At 49.2% G+C, this 22,784-nt stretch overlaps 1 protein-coding gene across 1 annotated transcript in view; it reads right to left on the bottom strand.

Moving 5' to 3' along the window:
- Nucleotides 1–22,784, bottom strand: part of LOC8033116 (DNA repair protein XRCC1) — a gene marked incomplete in the record, with an annotated part of 347,524 nt that overhangs the window by 133,739 nt on the left and 191,001 nt on the right. The window contains 1 exon segment of the mRNA XM_042292882.1: nucleotides 14,933–15,023. Within this exon segment, the coding sequence (XP_042148816.1) occupies nucleotides 14,933–15,023 (91 nt within the window).

The raw sequence follows: 22,784 nt of genomic DNA, 5'->3' as shown, positions 1-22,784 counted from the left end.
TTGGCCTTTAGACTCGGGGCCATAAATTTTTCTATAGACGAGTAAAGACAAATAATTGGTTTCCAGTATTTAAACTCGGGGCCAAAGAATTTTTTATACGCGGGTAAAAAACATTTCTTGGTTCGCTGTCTTTAGAAATGGGGCCATATAATATTCTATAGGCGTCTAAAGCAATTTTATTGGTTCCCAGTCTTTAGACTCTGGGCCATAAAATTTTCTATAGAGGGTTAAAGACAATTTATTGGTTCCCAGTCTTTAGACTTGTGGCCATAGAATTATCTATAAGCGGGTAAAGAAAATGTATTGGTTCCCAGTCTTTAGACAAAGGGCCATAGATTCTTCTATAGCTGGCTGTAGCTGTCTTTATGGATTTCTATGGCCGACCATAGAGGGCCATAGGGGGTGATAAACAGCCATATAAATTTCCATAGAAAACCATAGACCGTTTTTGTATGGGCGACGCCGTGGGATGGACCGCAGATACGAACCGCCGGAGGACACCTCATCACGCCTGTCGGAAGGTGCACCGCTCGCGTCGAAATTCACGGCGAGACGTGTCCTGTGAAATTCGTCATTCTACAAGACTGTTCCAGAGACGTCATTCTCGGCATGGACTTTTTGTGTGAATACGGCGCCGTCATCGACCTTGGAGAAAACAGATTGACGCTGCGGACACCTGTTCCGCCTTCAGAGAAACTCCAAACTGCGTCAGCCGCCGTCCGAGTCGCTGCCGACCACGTGAATCTGCCGCCGCGATCAAGTGTTGTCGTACCTGTCGTGACCGATGCAGCTACCCGTAGCGAAGTTCTTCTGGAAGGTAACCTCCAGTTGCTCCTGGGAAGAGGAATAGGCGTCGCACGAGGAGTAGCTGAACTTCAGGATGGCCGCACTGTGGTCCTCGTGACGAACTTCCGGAATGAAACGCAACACCTCACGAAAGGTGCAGCCGTTGGCCACGTCGAGGATCTCCGAAACTCCGCCGAAATCGCCGCCATTACTGATGAATCCTCGCCACCTCAGCAAGACGGTACGTCGCCAGCGCAACTCGACATCGACCCTAAGCTTCCGGACCCAAAACGACGGCAGCTGATGAACCTCCTCGCCGAATACCGTGACTGCTTTGCGACGTCGTCGAAGGTACGCCAAACAGCCGTTGCGAAGCACCGCATCATTACCGCGGACGACGCGCGCCCTGTGCATCGATCACCGTACAGAGTCTCCGTTAAAGAAAGGGAGGTGATCCAGGAGCAAGTTCAAGAGATGCTGAACGACGACATAATCCAGCCATCAAGCAGTCCGTGGGCCTCTCCAGTCGTACTGGTTAAGAAGAAGGACGGAACGCTTCGGTTCTGCGTGGACTACCGGCAGCTGAACGCGGTGACGAAGAAAGACGTCTACCCACTCCCCCGAATCGACGACACGTTAGACCGGCTGCGCCACTCTCGATACTTCTCATCGATGGACCTGAAGAGCGGCTACTGGCAGATCGAAGTCGACGAACGGGACCGAGAGAAGACAGCTTTCGTCACGCCGGATGGGCTGTACGAGTTCAAGGTAATGCCCTTCGGACTATGTACGGCGCCAGCAACTTTCCAGCGTGTTATGGACACCGTACTGGCAGGACTGAAGTGGCAGAGCTGTCTGGTCTACCTCGATGACGTCGTGGTGTTTTCCAGCGACTTCGACGAGCACTTGCGACGACTCCGAGCTGTTCTTCAAGCCATACGGACCGCTGGACTCACCCTCAAGCCGTCAAAGTGTCGGTTCGCCTATGACGAACTGAAGTTTCTAGGTCACGTGGTTAGCAACAAAGGCGTGCGCCCAGACCCTGAGAAGACTCGCGCCGTCGCGTCATTTCCAGTGCCGACAGACAAAAAGGCCGTGCGAAGATTCCTCGGACTTTGCGCCTACTATCGTCGCTTCGTTCGGGATTTCGCACGGATTTCCGCACCGCTCACAAACCTCACGAAGGACGCCGAGAGGTTCGAATGGGCCGAGGAACAGCAGCAGGCATTCGACGAGCTGAAGCGACGACTCCAGACGCCTCCGGTTCTTGGACATTTCGATCAGGATGCGGACACCGAGATTCACACTGACGCAAGTAACGCAGGACTTGGCACGGTACTAGTTCAAGTACAAGAAGGCACCGAACGAGTCATCGCCTACGCAAGTCGGACACTGTCCAAGGCAGAGAGAAATTACTCCACGACTGAGAAAGAATGCCTTGCGGTCGTCTGGGCAATCACGAAGTTTCGTCCGTACTTGTACGGAAGCCCGTTCCGCGTAGTCACGGACCATCACTCGCTCTGCTGGCTTGCGAACCTCAAGGACCTGTCAGGACGCCTCGCTCGATGGAGCCTCCGGCTACAAGAGTTCAACATGACTGTGGTTTACAAGTCAGGACACAAGCACAGCGACGCTGACTGCCTGTCCAGGGCCCCTGTCGAAACACCTTCCGGCAGCAGCGACGACGATGATGACGAGTGCTTTCTAGGGGCAGTGAACACCGATGACATGGCACGACGTCAACGAGACGATTCGGAGCTGCGAGCCTTAATCGAGCACCTGGAAGGGCGCGGCGGTACCGTACCCCGTGTTTTCTCACGAGCCGTGCCGACTTTCACCATTCGGCAAGGTGTACTCTACAAAGAGAACTTCGGGAACAACAACTCGCCGTGGCTGCTGGTAATACCGACCGACCTTCGAGGGGAGATCTTTCAAGCATGTCACGACGACCCGACGTCCGGACACCTTGGATACAGCCGGACACTGGCCCGTATTCGTGAAAAGTATTACTGGCCCAAGCTCCCCAAGACCGTCCACCTGTACACACGATCATGCCACGAGTGCCAGCGACGCAAGAAACCTCCGACGAGGCCGGCCGGACTCCTGCAGCCTATTTCTCCTCCAACTGCACCCTTCCAGCAGATCGGAATGGATCTACTTGGCCCTTTTCCGCCTTCGACGTCGGGGAACCGCTGGATCATCGTCGCCACAGATTATCTCACGCGGTACGCCGAAACGAAAGCTCTTCCTTCGGGGACTGCTGTGGAAGTTGCCAAGTTTTTCATTGAGTCCATCGTCCTCCGGCACGGCGCTCCAGAAGTTCTGATTACAGATCGCGGATCATCGTTCATGGCACAACTGACCCAAGAAATCCTCCGACTCAGTCACACCAGCCATCGTCGTACAACTGCGTACCACCCGCAGACCAACGGGCTGACGGAGCGACTCAACAAGACAATCGCCGATATGATCTCTATGTACGTCGACGTAGAGCACAAGACGTGGGACGAGGTGCTGCCCTACGTCACGTTCGCCTACAATACGGCGGTTCAAGAGACCACTGGATTCACCCCTTTCCAGCTGGTACATGGTCGGAAGGTAACGACCATGCTGGACGCCATGCTGCCCCATGAGCCATCTGACAACGAGAGCGACGACGCCCAGGCGGTTGCTCAACGCGCCGAAGAAGTTCGCCAGCTCGCCCGACTCCTGATTCAAGACCAGCAACGCGTCGACGCCGGCCGCTACAACCTTCGTCGCAGGGACGTCCACTTCCAGCCCGGAGATAGGGTGTGGGTATGGACGCCCATCCGTCGCCGCGGCCTCAGTGAGAAATTGCTGAAACGATACTTTGGACCCTACAAAGTGCTTCGTCGCCTCGGTGATCTTAACTACGAAGTCCTCCCCGACGGAACGCGCCCATCTGCAAGACGTCAGCCGCGACCCGAGGTGGTGCACGTCGTCCGGCTGAAGCCGTATTACGAACGATAGAACTTTCCACTCTCGTCGACGGGTGAACTGTGAACTGCGGCTCGCGATTCTGCTGCCTTTTTGTTTTGGATTTGTTTGTTGTTTTTCGTTTTGTGCTGCATCGGGACGATGCACTTTTTAAAGGGGGGGATAATGCCGCGCGCAGGGTCACGGACTTGTAGAAAGTTCTCGTTCACTCTTGCTGCGGACATAACTATCGTTCATCCCTGTTTTTGTTGTTCTAGAAAGTGCTTGTTCATTCTCGCCCCGAGCGCGCTACGCTCGAACCTTCTCCGCCGAATCTTCGAGATACTGACTCACTCTAGATAAGAGGCCGCCCGCGACCTTGTCGAGTCAGTCTCGCCCCAGCGCTCGATTCTGCTGACACGCCGACTTCGACGCCCGCGACGCTCTGCTTTCTTCTGTTTCCTTCTTTATTTTTGGCACAAGTTCGCCACATTAAACGTTTATTTATTTCGGTTTATTTCTTGTTTATTGGTCACGACTCACCACCCGTGACAATATCGCTCTGAGATCAACTTTGAACGCCGGAAAAGAAGTTTTCTCTCGCCGCAAGCCAATCAGAACGCACGGGGGAAGTGACGCTTGCTGACGTCATATCCCCGCTGACGAGCTGGCGACGAGACGCGCGCGCCGGCGAGGTTTGGGAGCTCTCGTCAGCTCTCGTCTGTTCGGGAAACTGCGAGACGCTCGCGCCGCGCACTCGGCAGGCGGCAACAAATGTGAACGGCCCGATCTTTTTTCGGCGAGCGAATCCAGTCGGCGGCGAGTGTGTATTTCGCACGTGTGAACGAGCCATTAACACCAACCACAGAGGCTACAGACGTCAGAGGGCAGCTTTGACTCGGGCTCCCGCTGTACGAGCGTTCACGCAGCCGAGGCGCCATCTAACGTAAGCAGCCTCCACTTCTAACGTTCATGGTTAGTTCATGTTAAACGCAGATTTCTGTGGTCTAGATAATAAAAAAAAAGTCTCCCTTTTTAACAATACCCTTTTAACGTGTGTTCGTGTTGTAATAGTTGCGCAAAAACTGTCTACTAACATTTTATCCTCATTGCTGTAAAGGCGCGGCTGGGAGCCTTCACCCTATACGGGGCATAATGAAATCGAAATATTCTGCGTAAAAGAACCTTAGCAAACAAGCGAAAACTCAAACTATCCATTAAGGCTGGCGCGGCGACGACCGGAGCGAAAATGACGACGCGGGGCCTCGAAAAGCAAAAACAACCAAAACAAATACGCTCGCAGCGAGCTCCGAATGGTGGGCGTATACATTCGTCCAATGAGAGGAGCTGGGGGCATTCTTCAAAAGATGCCGCTACCTTTCAGTATTCAGGAACGTTAGGTTTTCCGAGAAATGGCTCTTTCATGATCTGTGCTACCAGATTTTCGCGCTACAAATCAGCGACCGGGCACTTTTCCGAGAAGGCACAGCGGCGCTCTCAGAAGCTCCAAGTTGATTGGTCCCTTCCTCCATATATAGTTTTCATGGCGGGGGTGAAAACTGATTTTGCCGAAAAACGTTGTTCGACGGTGAAAACTGATTTTGCCGAAAAACGTTGTTCCCAGTGCTTCTCGGTGTTGCCAGATAGTCTCACAATAAACCGCCAAACGGATGGAGGGAATAACCCAAACGTAGCCAAAGCAAGTAAAATTAAATGTTATCTCGAAAAAAAAAAAAAGAATCACAACTGACCTATAAAATTCCGGATATATACGGTGCCCAAAATTTACCTCAAACTATACTTCGTTTCAGCTTCGGTCCAGACGCAGCCAAAGCTACAAGCGCGGGCTCCGGGCTTTCAGCATCCCTGCCAAGCACGCGCGCTCGTGCAGTGCAAGCACTGTTCTGGGCCACATGCTCGCGCTTGTAGCATCGGCTGCGTCTGGACCGAAGCTGAAACGAAGTATAACAAGATTTCCCTTATTCCTCCATAGACCTGAATATTGCCTTAATCTGGGAAATCTCCCTTTGGTTGGCCAGCCCTGGTTCAATCCCTCATCTCGCAGCCAGGACAAGCGGCAACGTGATCTGAAGCCAATAATATGCCGCCAATGCTGTTCATAGCCACGCCCTGGAATTGGCAAGTCACAGGACACGCCCTGAGTTCCAGACATTGTTAGGGTTCGGCTATTGTCGTCATCGCAGCGATTGGACACGGGCCACTACCCGAATGCTTCTCGAGCTATCGGTTATCACGAGCGGCTCGCGATAATCGATAGCTCGAGAAGCGGAGCCCAAATCGAGTACTCACGCAATGCTCGGGTCCAATCTATGAGCCGCATTCAAATATCGTCACTGGATACTGCGACCGACCAGCTACGTCATCAAGTTAAGCGAAGGAGAGATTGAATGAAAACGCTCGCTTTTGTCCTTGAAATTACACCGCTAGAAAGGAGTTTCTTGGCTAATGGCGTTGCGTGCGAGTACCTCTGAGTCCCGCTAGTGCAAGTAAGCATGTGTCAAGTAAAAAAAAAATTCCAATTGAATGTCGTTGCACCGCCTTTTTAAGACCGCTTACGTGTAGGAATGCGAAAGCATTATAGTCCGGCAGTGACCTCACACTCCCCGTGCGCATGGCGCGGTGTCCACGCCGGCTCCACGGCTTCCGTGACAAAGCATCTGCGTTCTGTGCTTTCCTTTGTGTTTTATTTCTGAGGCGCGTCCGCTTTGACCTTGAGCGCGGCGCGTGCTTGATGGCGTATTTTTAGGGCCATCTTTCGGGGACAACGCCAACTCTTTTCGCGAAATGGGACATATAAAGCTCGCCTTTAAAAAAAAATAAAGATAATAATGTCCCTACACATATATTCGCAACTTTCACGACCTATAGGGGGCGCACTGGTGCCCATCAAAATGGCTGTCATCTGGATGATCGTCGTAGAACAGCGGTACGAGGCTCTGTCTACGACTCGTAAGTAATTCTAGTTTTGCTATAAACGAGCTCAGCCTTTCATTATTTTTTCACGCCAGAAAGGGGATAGCAAGCACCTTTATTCTGAAGCCTATCATCCAAGAGCTAGGGAGCGCGACTCTCACACCGCGGCACCACCATCGCTGAAAGTTGCGAATATCGGAGAAATTTAACGCACCGTACTAAGGGTTAAAAAAGGACTAACTTCTATATCTAATATTTTTTCTTTTTTTTTTAGTTAGATGCGGCGTGGTGATTGCATATTACCTGCAATTATCAGAACACCTAAGCCATTAAAAATACTATCTGCCAAACGACATAAGCGTCCAAAAAAAGAGCTATGCGCCGATGCTCGATCACTAAGCGGTGATCCTTTAAAGGGGTGGTGAAACGAAATTTTAGCGCCGATCTTGTTGCATAAATATGGGCTAGGGACAGGCACCACCTCGGAAATATAAATATTGCGCTGTAAAACACAGGAGAACTAATTTTAAACATAATTAAACGATTTCAAATTCTCATCTGGTGGATGGGGGGAAGTTCTCGTGACATCACTTGTGCCAAAATAGCAGCGCCGTTCTGCGGCAATACGGCGTGCCGGCAGAATTCGCCTAGGCCTGAACGCGTTTGCAAAGCCTTGGCGGAGAAAGCCAAAGCGTAGTTGGCCACAGTGAGCTCGTTCTCGTTGCGGCTCTTTGCACGACACGGCCCGAGCATGCTTCTGGCACGGCCGGTATTAGTGGTATTAGTTGCTGCGAGTCGCGAGCTGCAAGCCGACGTTAAAAAGGATATGTTTGAACTACGAGGGTGTCAGCAAGAGCCACGCAAATGCCAAATACCTGTTCACACTCGGAGCGGACACACGCGTTTGATCGAAGTGCTGGATTCGCTGTTAGACCGCGTTTCGGTAAGCGCTTCTGGACCGATCTTTTACGATTGCAACTCGATACTGACATGACACTCGGCAAAGAAAGGTTAGACCGACATCGCGTAGCTCCCACGAACTGCTATAGCTCGACACTGACGTAACGTCGAGTCAGAATAAAAATGGCATACTAATAACAGAGTGTACATACCGAGTTGCCAAGGTAATCCGTATGGCGTTTATTTGAGCTCTATATCACACAAAACAAGGAGATAGAATCAATGAAAGTCCCTTTTCGACGACAGCGTTCGTCACCGCTGTCTCGGAAAACAAGGAGATCGAGATGACAAGGGGAAAATATTGACCTCTGAAATTTAGTTCAGGGATCAAACTACTCATCCGGTAAGGGTCCACAAGGGTCGCGCGGGCATATTCCATTCAGCAGGCCAGCCGGTCATGGACAGACGGTCTTGGCCAAGGACCGCCGGAGCAACGGTGCGTCGAGTCGATGCTGCTGCTAGGCCTACTATATTCTGCCGAGCTCGCTCGGTCGGCAGAATCGTGGCTGTTGTAGCTCTTCTCGTGTGTTTGTGGATCCTGCGTTCTTGATCGTCGTGGTCTGTTTTAAGTACACCTTCCTTTTTTCTTGCTGGTTGAAGTCGGGACGCACGAGAAGAGCACGAAGAAAAGTAAATGTCCGTTGGTGGCCGATACCAAGTAACTGAGCGACGCTGTCGGCCTTGTTGATTTGATCGTAAAAAGTGCGTAAGACAGCTTCGGAGCTGTCGTAGGATTCTGTCGTAACCTTTGCGCAGGTTACGACAATTTCGTTTCGAGAGCACGGGTTTTCTCTCAAATTTGTCGTACGCACTTTTTTCGTCGTGAATTCGCTTTGAGAATCCGGCCTCAGAGCTGGTTTTGTCAATGCTGCCGTGGTTGCCGACTTGCCGTGGTCCCGTGGTGCAGCGTGCGTGCAGCCCTTGCACATCTCAAACGGCCACGTTGTCACAGGTCGTAAATCGTCGACGCGCCACCAAGTGGCAACGCTCGTAACTACAACATTCACGCCGTAGCCTTTCTCGACCGGCACAAGTGACGTCACGAATGCGCCCAATATCCCAAGACGCATCGCGCTCTCCGATGGCCGATTTTTGAGCGCGCGCCCAATCGGGCCCATCAGGGTGAAAAATATAGCCATCCGTTCAAAATACAAACGCGCGATTATGATTTATGAATATCATTGATCATATTGAACCTATTTCTGACCATAATAGGTGTATTTCAAGTTTCGCTTCAGTATCCCTTTAAAGGGGTACGGAAACAAAAATTGAAATATTCATATTTCCTTCGTAAATGAGTCAAGCATGACGGATAATAACCGTAAATGATAATCGCACGTTTGTATTTTGAACGACTGGCTATATTTTTCGTTCCAAACGGTGCACTCGAGCAAGCGCTCGAAGAGAAGCGAACGGAGAGCGCCATGCGTCATGGGATATCCGGCGCAAACAAAAACAGAAAGAAAAGCTACCCCGCGTTCGTGACGTAGCAAGGCTGGCGTGGTTATGAGCTTTGCCCTTGGTGGCGTTCTCAGCGTTGCGGTGGTGTCAATAGCGTCAGCGCGTTACAACCGAACAGTTCGAAGTACCCGTGAAGTGACGAGCGTGTGGCTGGCCCAAGGAGCACGTAGCTTCCGCAGCACTGTCAGCTTAGTGCTGAACGAAGTGGGGAAAGCAACTTTTGTTCGAGTTTTGAGCGACAGGCTAATCTTCTAGGAGGAGAATGGCTTTTTCCGGTTGCACGAACGAGGGTGCGTTCCGTCTTCTTGGACCGCTTGGTACAATGCGCGATTTGTGAGTTCAGGAGGAAAGCTAAGAAGGAAAACGTTGAAATGCCAAAGAGCGGCGCTGCTCCGAAGGAATCTGCTACGTCACGACTAGGTAGCAGATTCCACAACGTTGCTAGACTACCTCCCAAATAGGCCCCGCATGCATCCACCAGGTCAGACTTGGACGTAGTTCAACTACTCTACTCAAACTACTGTAGTTTAACTACATTTTTGAGTAACTTGGTAACTTTCAATTACAATTTCATTTAGGTAATTAGTAGTTTAATTTAACTACTTTTTTCAGGTAACTTCTACTCAAATTACTAACTACTTTCGAAATTATATAGTGCTAATTTTGCCCATCACGAAAGTTTGAGCGCAGAAATGAATAAGACGCCGGCAGATGAAGAGACATTCCCTAACATGTGGCCCCCTTGTTCGGGAAGGCGTCCTTGGGTCAAGGTGGCGACGAGCAGCCAAAACATAACACCCCACGCACGAATGCAGGAAGAGATGCTTAACAAGCCTTGGTCTGGTATTGACCTAATCCGGTAATGCACGCAGGCGCCGCGTTTCCAGCTGCAACCGTGAAAGACGGGGACACTCCGATAGTTGTTGTCTGTCTTGAAAGAGTTCTGACTCAAGCGGTAGGTTCCACGGGAGGCGCCACTGGAGTGACCTCGCAGCTGGGCGCCTGTTCCCATGGTCGCCTTCTCGTCAGCGCATACGCCTTGGCAAAGCCGGACTCCCCCGCGCACAAACCCTGGCACGGATAATCCGTTCATGGAAGCACGTTCCCGCTTCCAGCTGGAACTGTATACGAGCGACGATGCTTGTTGACGTAATCCTTCGTGTCCTTCCGAGCATCCATGCCTGGGAGACCTCCTCTTTGTTAAAAACGATTTACTTGTCAGGCGTGTCAGACGCGTCAGAATATTGTAGTCGCCGGCGAGGATTGCGAGTTACCCTTGGGAGATCCTTTTGTTGGACCCGGCGTCAGCGGCGAAGTATACTTTGGTTCATCTTCTGTTAGACCAAAACATTTCTTTTTTCAGTAGCGTAGCACTAGCACTACAACGGGACGCGCAGTCGTCCGGATGATCTCATCGTCGTGGCGCGAGACTTGAACCCTTGACGGTCTGGTGCACTCGCTCAGCGTACTCTCAGAACGACGTCGGAATTAGGAGGGGCCAGTCATAACAATCTCAACTTGACGAAGAAAAAATAAAAAAGGAGGATAGTTTGTTATAAAAGACCCTCTACCCGAGGCGAACCTCAGATGTTTCGTCATGGACACCTAAGATGCCGACACCCGCTTATTTGACCCTGCACAGCCTGTTTCTCAAATTCAACGCTGCCGTTCCATTCAGTGCCACGGTAGAACGTCCATTTAGCTTGGCTGGGGACGTCTTTAAAAGGAAAAGGGGAAAACTCTCCTATCAAGAACTTTGAAAGTTCTGCGAGCGAACAAAATATTTTGGCGAAAACGCAAGCTATAAATAGACTGCATTTATTCTAGGCTCGCAGGGTTTTTCATTGATCAAAACTGGTGTTCATTTCGCCACCACAAAAATATAAAAAAAAGTAACTTCGAAAGTAACTTGAAAGTAACTCGCTACTTTTAAGAGTAGTTAGTAGTTTACTCAATTACTATTACAAATGCGTAATTTCTACTCTACTCTAATTACTTTTGGCGTCGATACTCAGTAACTTAACTTAACTACCTTTTTTGAGTAATTTGTACATGTCTGCACCAGGTGCACATTGAAGACCGTTTATTTAGCTTTAAAATTAGTTTTCTTGTGCTTTTCAACGAAAGACTGGTGTTTTTGAGGTTAGGGTGCAACAGGCAACACATTAAAGCTAGAAAATGATCGCTGAAATTTCGTTTCCCCACCCCTTTAAAAGTAGAACACTACACTCCCGGACGAAGTCGCTGAGAAGCTTTCGTTCCCTTCGCCCCTTTCCGAAGTTCGAGGCTCTGCTTCAAACATATCCTCCTCACAGTCGCAAATAAAAAAAAAGGTGCCGTGACGGTGGGGGATATGACTGGGATAATATAAACCGACAGGATGTTTACAAGCAAGTCAGCGTTTGCCCACACCAAGAGTGAGCATTGCGAGAGCACAGAACCTAGATTAGCGTGAAGTTTCCGCGCATGCGCCATACCGACAACAGAGCCACCGCAACCGCAGCGGCGCGATGCCAGAGCCGCGTACTGGTGTATCGAAACTTCAGCTGACCCGTATGTAACCATAGCTTCAACTGTTAAAAAACAAAAACAAAAAAAAAACACCTATGTGTTATAAAAACAAAGAGGCAGGGACTGAAATAAACATCGAAGTTGACCGCAAGATAACAGTGAATGACAGGAGTTCAAAGGCAGTGGCAAAAGCCTGTGTCTGTATAAATAAGGAGTATTTAATCCTCTTCAGCAGACGCAGCTGTCTTTGGGAGCGCCCCAGTGTTACCCAACCGGCGGATAGAAGGCGCTGACGCACTCGTCTCCATTAAGCTGCTTCAATTTGGTTGGTTTTGGTTTCAACGTGCACGCGGCTGTGTGGCTTTTTTATGCTGTTTTCGCTTCGTTTTATGATGGAAATGTGTCCCTTATACCACGTAACCAATAAACCAGTGGTACTGCGCCACTTTGAGAACAAGTTTGAATATAAATTGCGTGTTTTTGTTTTTACGAGCACCTTCGACGCATCTGATTACGTTCATATAATTAATTTCGGATATATTCAGGCGGCGAAACAACTGAATTGATGCACAGTGAAGATTACCATTCTCTGCGGCCCTACTCAATGAACCTAGTTTCCAGAAAACTAAACTAACGAAGAGACTAAGGCATCAATGCTTATTAAAGAAGCAAGTCGACAACCCAATTAACAAATGTGCTGAATCGCGAAGAAGATATCAACTGGCAAGTTATACTGCTCACTGTCTTGAGTTTTATGGACACCAATTAATCGGGAACTTCGCAGTCTGGGAAAGTCTCGTATAAAGACGTAGAGAATCTAAAAAAAAAGGATATTGTATCGGTCTCTTTTCATTAAAGAAATTAATTATTTTACGAATATTACCGAAGTTTAGCCCGAGTAGGAAATTTCTTTATTTTCCGGGTCTGCTAAAATACTCATTTAGATTATTTCTCAATATTAGCCTTAAGAAATAACCCTTTTTGTTTCCTGGACATTTGCTTACGCGGTATACTCAAGATATGAGATTAATGAGAGACAAGTCGAATGACGTGGCATTTGTCTTCCGCCAAGTTTGGCCAAAGTCGAACGTCGGGCGGCACTTCATGTAAACAGATACTTATTCATTTCAACAGATGCACTTCGTAGATTTCGGCCTCGCCAGCCACTGAAAGCAATTGTTCTAGTCGTCATCGACAACGGTGCGCATGCACCTGAGATTTTCATGCAGACGGCTTCTTTTCGGCGTCACTTATTGCGGACCTCAGGCGCTCTCAAGCTGTCTGAGTGGCATCTTCTTACGCGGGAAGTCACAACCTTTATGTTGAAATAAATTAATTGAATTGAACTGGTTATCTTAAGAAAATTATTATACACCTATAAAAAAAAAAAGCCCGTGCGTCTAGTTTCCCGCACAACGCTCGGAGAGCCAATCACCGCAACTTACGGAGGCAGCTCAGCGAATGACGAGGCCGAAACATATGTTTAGATCGATAAACGAAGTCTGAATTGTGACATTAAGCAATGGAAACGTGACGTCTTGCATAGCTTAATGTCACAATTCAGACTTCGCTTTTCGATCTAAACATATGTTTCGGCATTGTCATTCGCTGAGCTGCCTCCGTAAGTTGCGGTGATTGGTTCTCCGAGCGTTGTGCGGGAACGTAGACGCACGGCTTTTTTTTAGAGTGTAGCACTTAAAATGCAGTAGACATGGGACCGAGCACGGTGCGCAGCTCATTGGCATTTATAAATTAACCAATCAAGCTAATGGTTAAATCGCAAAAAAAAAGAAAAAGATATACAGCGTCAAAGACACAGAGGTGTTATATTATGAAACAACAAACCACCTGACGTTGACGTAGCATTATCCCTAGCATCAGATGAAAATGCGCGTCAAACCTCCGTTACCCATCTTCCCCGTGATTTCCCTCATATAAGCAAAAGCAGTTTTCAATCTGGAGAGAATACGAAAGATGATGCTTTCAGGTAACATACTATCTTTGTTTCCTGAAAGCATCTTTGCATTCATTGACTATATTTGTTCCTTTCCTAAATCCTACTAAATCATAACTATATTGCGCTTATTGCGAATGTTCCGCCGCTATTAGTAAGCACACCTGAGTCGTTATTAGTAATTGGCCTCTGAATCATCGTGCTGTGTTAGTGTCAGCTACATAATGTGCATCAGTGCTAACGCCGATTCCTGTACCTCATATTCCCTCCAACGTATCCAGTAAGCCGACAATAGTGAATTTTAGTGGACCGTAAAATAGAGCTTCGCTTTGCTACCGCGAGCTCGTGCCGTCCTTTTTGAAACATGCATTGAGCACGCGTCCACTGAACCCGCTATCCGCAGAATACGAGCTACTAAACATCTATAATAAAAATAGTCAAAACGCGCGTTACAAAACTAACCGCAGGAGTTATGCACGTAATAATGGAATGCAAAGAGCAAGTAAATGTATGTATAGGACGACACTTTAAAGACTAATTGGCAAGAAAATGCGGTGAAAGGCGGACGAAAACACAATATTATCCGCCAAGGCGCGGAAGGGAGAGCGGAGCGATTAGTTCACGGAACCTAATGCCGACCGAATCAAGTGATTTCAAGATGGCAGCGCCCAGGTGATGGAGGGCACAAAGGTCACAGTCACCGCCGTGCCGCCGCCATGAGGGTGCGCACCTCATACGCACAAAATAAAGCGCCTCGATGTGTTGGCGTTTGTGTTGCAAGTGTCGTCAAATGCGCCATTGCACGAGGCCCCTGTCTCGAGCGGCCCTAGGAAGTAAATGGCGGCGTGCCACTGAAATGAACAGGACCTGGAAGCGAATGGCGGAGGAGCCCCCGCTCGTGGCAAGAGTCTTGCGCGTTTACACAACAACGGTTGGCGGTACTTGTAAAAAAACGCCGTTAACAAGGGGCTTTAGCGCAACGCAGGGTATACCAAATGGCTTAACAAGGCCTTGCGTTTCCTTTCGCCGCCAACTCCTCACTGGCGGAGAAGAGGTCATGTGCGTCGAATTTCACCTTCGCCCTCGCGGCGAAGCCGCCTTGAGGAGCGCCCAGTTTGAGGCGGGATATGTGTGGCGCTTTGCGCTCACGAAATGTAGGTCTTTCACTGAAGTATGACGAGCAGGAAGTTTCTTGAACCTTCGGACATTCAGTGTGTCACTTAGATATGTGTAATTCCGTTAACTTTAAGACGCGAGCGCAGTGTCACAGCGGCCACAAGCGAGCAGACGATACGACGGCCACGACGGCACAGCCCGCTTGCTTGCTTGCTTCCGAGTGATATTTGGGAAATGCCAGACGGCGCACGCCCAATAAAAGCGAGGTCTTACCGCTCTGCCGACGGCGCTTCTTGGGAGTGTGAACGGCCGCCTGCTCCTGGGACGACGACGGCGTCGTCGGCGCCGAGGCGGAGCTATCCGGCTCCGGTCGCTTGGCGGGGGACCTCTTCCGGGTGGCGGGCGCCTCTTCCTCGGCCTCCTCCGCGGGCTCGGGCGTGGGCGGCCGGTCGTACGAGCCCAGCTTGTACCTAGGCAGGAGACACGGGACTTGCAGTGAACGGCCTCGCGGAGGAACCCAGGGATCCTGGCATCAATTCCCACCCCTGTCCGTTTCGGTCTGGACGAGACCCGTACCGGCGGTTTGATACACGTTAAAGACCCCCAGCGGTTGTACCGTACTGGCAAAATTTCTCATCTACAGCGGAGGCAACAGAAGCCCATTGGCGCAAACTTCCCGCTGTCCAAACATACACACAATCACCACTTCCGGTTCCTGCCATTCCACTCATCATCCGTGCGTGCGTTTCGGTCCCTTCGTAACAGATGGTGTACACATTTGCGTTCGAGTATGATGACGTGATCGAGTGTGTAGCCACCACTTGCCACTGATGATGAACACACTGGCCCCATATATTAAGTATAGAGAATACATGTTACTCCGCCAAAAATATAATAGCTTTGGCGCCAACGGGCTTTGCGTTGTTGGAACGGCTTGACGCATGCAGCATCTGAGTTTTCCCCTTTCATCCGGGAGGGGAGGCTGCCACAATCTATCGTCGTGGAAACCCGCCGAAGCAGTGGAGACAGACGTATCTGCCGCCTTGGCCAATCCGGTATCTCGGTGCATCGGAGGCAGCCCTCTTCCACGGCGACGCAGCGTGACAGCGTGGACAGCCCGTCCACGGCGTCGCGTCGGGGTGATTACACCGATAGGGGAAGAATTTGGTGCTCTAGGGCACACCTGGTTCTGAACATGGCTTCACCCCCCCCCCCCCCCCCCCCCCCCCAATTTCTCTTCCCTCCGAAATTAAACTGTTAAAGACGTTTACAATTCTCCGTAATGCCTAATAGGAGCGCAGCTCTTGAGGAGGAGGTGGGGACGGTGCGAAGGGGAGGGAGAGTCCCTCCCCCCTCCAATCCGCCTCTCCTGCTCCCCTCCCATCTAGCAAAAAAAATTTCGCTAAATTTTGCGAAAATTGTTTTTTGCTAAATTCAGCGTGGAAATTTTTCCCCTAAACTTAGCGGGGGGCTTTTTCTGCTAAATGCAGCGAAAAAAAATTCTCTCTAAATGAAGCAGTAACATTTCCCCGCTAAATTTAGCGGGTAAATTTTCCACCTAAATTAAGCGGGAAAATCTTTCCGCTAAATTTAGCAGGAAATATTCTCGCTAAATTTAGCTGAGAAAATAGGGAGTTTTCGTAGACCGCGCTGCCCCCTCCACTAAGCGTTCCGCAACGAAGAAGCCGCTACTACGCCTGGGCGCCGATGGCCTTGGCTGTACAGTTCCGGGTATCGTAGCGGGTTGCGGAGAGGGTTTGCGGAAAGGCGAAAACGACCTACGAAAACTCCCTAATGTCTGGCTAAATTTAGCCGGGATATCTTCCCGCTAAATTGTCGCGTGATGTCACGAGACGTGAAAATTTACGTGTGACGTCATTATGGAAAACGTCCCGCTAAATTTAGCAGAAAAGTTTTCTCGCGAAATTTAGCGGAGAATTTTCACGGCAAATTTAGTGGAAAAGTTTTACCTTCGTGACGTCACACGTGACGTGACCAGGGGAAACGTCCCATAACGCAACGCGCGGTTACGCCAACGCCGCTCAACTCCGAAAACAACGCCTAAAAGCTGCGCTCCAGAAAAACAATTACAGCTGACAAGGGTTTGCAATATTTGTGAGGTGAAATTTGCGCACTATTTATGATTTATAAAATAATTTTAAGTCCGCGATGAGGAAATGATCCGTAAAAGAACAAGTAAAAAAAAGGATGGATAAACATTTTTTAAAAGTCCGAATTACATGAGAAGACTTAATAAACGGTAGCGCTTCAATTAGAAAATATACGCAGATCGGAAGTGCTCCAGTGCGTAGATGGCGCGAGTGTGCTCTCTCGTAATAAGCAATCCCAAGCCACTGCAACGCAAACGGTCAGACTCAAACGCATATATGGTGCCTCGTACCGACAGACAAACGAGAAGCACCGCGTGTTGAACTCCGTGGTGTTGTGATTCTTGATGGTGACCTCAAGCCCTTCGCAAAAACCGCCTCCCATAGCTGTCTGCCGTGCTGTGGAACGCCTTCCGAGCATGCGCGGTTGATCTGCAGTGCGACCTATCCGACGCTGCGTGTGCTTCCACAGCTTAGTGACTCAGCATATTTCGTCCCGGAGCGATACTGCCACAAAAAGAGCATGTTCGTGGACAACTGGGGCCCTAAGCTGGACATTTGGCGAAAAGGTCGGCGAGAAATCTGGCGGCCGTGATTGGCCGACGCCGCACTTGACCTTGGCGCCGGCCAATCATAGCCGCCAGATTTCTCGCCGTCTTTCTCGCCAAGTGTCCAGATTAGGGCCCCTGGTGTGCTGCGGAAGGTTGAACCGGTCACTGGAGGACTACGATGAGAGCCAATCAAGCGGCACCAACAGTGTATGTCGACGTCTTTGCGCTTTTGTCCGGCCATACTAATCACGCGCGGTGAATGCGGGGTCATCTCGCGCTTTTCTTTCCGTGAAAGATCGGTTTAGCCGGTGAAAGCAGAGGCGCAAAGACGTCGTGACGATGCACTTTTCCTGCTGGTGGGATGGGCTCCTTCGAGTCGCGGTGTTGGCTTGCGGTCGGACTTAATCTGAAACGGAGTGACGGGTTGAGAACGTACTACGCGTACAAAACGTGCGCGTCGAATACATGGCGGAAAATATTGAACTATAGTTCGTTTCACCTTAACTCAGCGTGCAATCAAAGAATGGAGAAGACAGAAACATATATACACAGACCAAAAGCACGAAGTCACTGTGCATCCCTTGTAGTGATTGGATAAGCCGGGGATGTCACACACGAATGAAGACGACAATCACAGTGACGTTGAACTCTCGCCGACGCTTGATTGGTCCTACCGGCTCGTATACCGTCGGCTGCACTAGGATTTAAAAAAATGTGAAACAAAGTGTATCAAAACAAAAATTATTAGGTGTACTAATTGACTGCGCCCTGAACCGACTGACCTGCTAACAAACTTCAAATAAAGTTTACGTGCCCTTTTTAAAGGGGCGGTGCAACGATATTCGATTGGAATGTTTTTCACTTTACGCGAGCTTACTGGCACTAGTGGGACTCAAGGATACTCGCACGCAACGCCACTGGCCAAGAAACTCCTTTGTTGAGGTGTAATTTCAAGGACAAAAGCCGAGCGTTTTCATTCAATCTCTCCTTCGCAAAACGATGATGTAGCTGGGCGGTCGCAGTTCCGCCCAGTGACGATATTTGAATGTGGCTCATAGATTGGTCCCCAGCATTGCGTGGCCATTCGATTTAGGCTAATTATAATCGATAGCTCCAGAAGCATTCGGGTAGTGGCCCGGGCGTGTCCAATCGCCGCAATGATGACAATCGCCGAACCGTAACAATATCTGCAGTTCCGCGCGTGTCCTGTGCCTTGCCAACCCCAGCGTGTGGTATATGATCAACATTGGCGGCATGTAATCGGCTCCAGATTACGTCGCCGCCTTCTCTGCAGGCTGCGAGTTGACGGGGTGAGGGATGTTCGTTTTTCTTTATTTTTTCCGCGACTTTGATTGCGTGTGGCGAAAAACGAACGGTTGTTTCACAATTCAATAGGAAGTTTTCGTAGATAGTTTTAGCCGTCCCGGAACGCCCTCCGCAACCAGCTACGATACACGTAACTCCACAGCCAAGGCCATCGGCGCGCAGGCGCAGTAGCGGCTTCTTCGTTGCGGAGGGCTTGGCAGAGGGGGAAACGCAATCTACAAAAACTCCCTATTAACGTCAGGGGGGATCCGTTCAAGGAGGTATTCGCGAAAAGTACAAAAATCGTTGCATCGCCCCTTTAACAAGATGCACACATTAAAACTACTCCAAAATGACCGCGTCTCACCCACCAGATAACTCACGAACGGCGGATTAGAATAAAGAATAGAGGAAACAATTCCAATTAGAGCACTAAACATTACAAGTTCCGACAACCCCTATAGAAGGCCCAATCTTCAACTTTTTCTTCTTTTTTTTGTGTGTGTGTGTAAGAAACTTTCACATTCGAACCCTATAGCTCTTCCAATCCGCAAGAATCCCGAAGGACAAAACAAGCTAAATACCGATACTTGAGAACGTAGAGGCAAGCAAAACTTGGCATGGAGAACGCAAGCACAAGAGAGCAGCACTGCGCGTTTGCGCAACGCTCCCTTTAATGAGCCATGGGCCTGCGGGACTGGAACCATGCGCTGTGGCGTACGCGGGTACCGAAAAATACTGCCAAAATAACGCTGTTCTTGTTTTACTATTAGGGAGCGGGATTAAGTTAACGCCTCCTCAATTACCAAGGTGATGGGGTTTTTACGCCTCCTACCGGAGGCCAGCGCGGGAAAGAAAACGTATAGAAAGTAGGGCTGGGCATTTGATCGATTAACCTACCGATTAATCGATTAATGCTTTAATCGCGATTATTTTTTAACCAGTTATTCGGTAATATTTTAAGGAGTCAAAATAAAGTAAAAAGTAAACGCTTTCACCACGCAGACGTGGACGAGAACACCTCTATGGAGGGGAAACTTAAGGTCAAATTTTAGCCTACAGTAAACTAACTGTAGGGGGAAGATTTGTAACTCCTGACAAGGTGCAGAAGGTTACACGTCTCCCGGCCACTTCAATAGCGTTTGAGTGTCCGTTTAGCGCAGCAGAGAAAGGCTATAGTGTGAACAATCAAAGGAGGTCGCTCTTGCCGGATAATATCAACGACCCTTTTACCTCATGCAGCTGAAGTAATGATCTGTGAGTGCCTCCGAGCTGTTCTTAACCACACATCAAGGTTGAGTCGTAATAAAACTTGTGTATTAGGCCTCATGTTCAGCAAAGGCAAAAACAGAAAGCACATATTAATTCTTGACTTTTTAAAAATATTATGCATAGAAATAAACGAGACCGATTAATCGATTAATTAATCGGTTAATCTGGTTAAAACTTTTAATCGAGGCCCAGCCCTGGAAAGATACAGAGAGCAAGACAGAGAGAGAAAGAAACAGAAGGATTGCGGTGTGCAACATGTTTCAGGGAATGCATCTTGAGAAAATCCAATGGCCTTGGGTTTTGTATGATTGGAACGGCAGGAAGCGTGCAGCATCGGGGCCCTTTTGAATCGGGTGGGTAGGTATACCGCGCCACCTGTCGTCGTGCAATCGCGCCGAGAGAGCGGAGACGGTCATCTAGCTCCGCTGCCTCTGCAAATCCGGTATCTCGGAGCGTCGGCGGCTGCCCTCTATAGACGCTTTGAACACGCGCCAGATTACAGCAGCCTTTGGTGACCTTGTCTTGTCTTACCCAGATGTCGAGCCAGTGAAGCGGGCGTTGACGAGCTTCCACAAAGGCCAATGCAGGGCAGAAGGACACAGCTGTATTTAAAATGACAATAACCTGTTCAGCTGTGGCATAGCCTCATATACTGACAAAACCTGGCAGATGGCCACGAGAAGCGGCCGCCGAAATGGAAAAGGTGGAGCGGAAAAGGAGAGCCACATGACTGGCGCCCCACTGCGGCGAGACGACGAAACACACTTCTCCCGAGCGAACAAGTGTGTGTCGGGTCCTCGCCGCTGCATCCAGGTTCCCCGAGAAATGGTTCTTTGATGCTCTGTGCAACGAGATTCTCGCGCTCCAAATCTGCGACCGGGCACTCAACGCCTCCGTCGTCCAACTACCAGGCTTTGAGAGTATAGAGGAGGCTGGTGGTTGTGGTCATGATGAAGTGAAGTAAAGGTAATAAGAGGAGAACAACTTCAAGGTCGGTTATGGCGACGCCCATGCACAGCAGCTGCACAGCGTCTGTACCTCGGCGCAGCGCGATGCGCACGCATTTTCACGGCCGCGTGGTTTCCGAACCGCATGGGAAGGATTCGGCGCTGCTGCGCTCTTCCTGAAGCTGATGAGCAAAGTAGAATGCATTCGTTTAGTGGAGTATTTGCTGAGATCGTCATACGTTATTTCGTAGAACGGATGTTGTTGATTACGGTTTTAATGGCGCAAGAGCCCATCAATGGCCATACTGTACCAAACAAGGTAGGCAAATAAAAAGGGCGAGTAGAATTAAACTATCCGGGAATAGTTCTATAGTTTGTTTAAAAATCCGATATTTCCAAGAAAACCAAAAAGACGTTTGAATAAGATAAGTGGTCGCTCACCAAGTAGCAAGGCAGAGGGAAATTATATTTTATTTCTTGTTCTGCAGAACAAAGAAATAAAATATGAAGATCAGTCAAAGGTTCACCGCAGCGCTCACAGGATGGAGGTTCTCCACTAGTAAGCGGGTAGCGATGAGTAAGGTTGGTTTTGCCAAGTCTCAGGCGGCATACATCAGGCGCAATTCTCAGGCGGCGACCTCAATGAATCTATTTTTATTGTAAGATGTTTCCCAAGTATGAAGTTCTGGCTTGATGATGTGAAGCCTTAGTGTTAACCTATGAATCTCACTCGGACTGCCACAATTGGAAGACCGCAAGTCTTGGAGGCATTTTTTAGGTCTAGGTGAGGGATGCGGACATGTGACACCGGAAGATTTTGCGAAGAGACGGTCAATATATCTGCAGCCTCGTTGCATGCAATGCGCACATGGCTAGAAATCCAGCAAAGCCTAATGTCGTGCCCATCCTGTAGGCCCTGCTGCACCAACACGCACAGTTAGGGTCAGCTGATTCTTTGTTAATCAAACAGAACACACAACAACAGCCTGGGAATCTACAAAGGTGATGGCTTTCTTTGTTCTACTCTGAATAATATAGCCAAGGGCGATCATGACCCCACATAGCTCGGTAGTAAAATACTAGCACGAGTGTTTAGACGAGTGACTTTGGAAAAACAAGAGTACACTGCCGCACCAACAAACAATGACGACTTTGCGCCATCATTGTAAACATTATTAATATCTTTGTATTTTTCCTACAATGCAGAGAATTCCTGCTGTAAAATTAAAGGTTGGACATTTCACTTTCTGAATTTTGTGAAGCACCAGTCACAGAATATGGGTTTGACATTCCACGGGGCAGTATGATATGAACTATCGAAGAGGTTAAAATCATGAGTCAGATTGAGGGAGGAGCGAAGACTCTCGACATGAAGGCTCAAAGGCCGCACAACAGTTGGCCTGTGGTTAAAGAGGCGAGAAAGCCTACAGTTTCGAACACAACTATAAATGGGGGAGGTGGGGTCCGACAAACTTGCGTAAGCATAGATGAGGCTAAGCAGCTGTTGCCTTTTTTCAAGAAACATTTCATGACAGTCAATATACAAGCTAAGCACAGGGGAGGTTCGAAAAGCACAAGATGCCAAACGCAGCCCTAGGTAATGTACTGGATTGAGCATTTTTTAGGCAGACGGTCTCGCGGAGGCGTAGAGTATTGAACCATAATCAAGACGGGATCTAATGAGAGAAGAATATAGCCGAAGGAGACATTTCTTATCTGAGCCACACGACTTGTGCGAAACGACTTTCAGCGTGTTCGACGCCTGCAGAGTTCTTTGCTTTAGCTGTTTGGGATGCGAAACAAAATAAGTTTACGGTCGAAGTAACTCCAAGAAATTTGTGCTCAGTTTTCACAGCAACGTTCTTTCCTTCTAAAAGAAGAGTAAAGGCCGGTTCACACATGCGGCGAAGCGCTAATGTAGCGCTTCTCACGTGCCGTCCGC

The sequence above is a fragment of the Ixodes scapularis genome, unplaced genomic scaffold, assembly GCF_016920785.2.
Source record: "Ixodes scapularis isolate PalLabHiFi unplaced genomic scaffold, ASM1692078v2 PGA_scaffold0__279_contigs__length_252992795, whole genome shotgun sequence".
Taxonomy (NCBI): domain Eukaryota; kingdom Metazoa; phylum Arthropoda; class Arachnida; order Ixodida; family Ixodidae; genus Ixodes; species Ixodes scapularis.
Note: the sequence above shows the minus strand (reverse complement) of the source record. Positions and strands in the feature narration are given on the sequence as shown.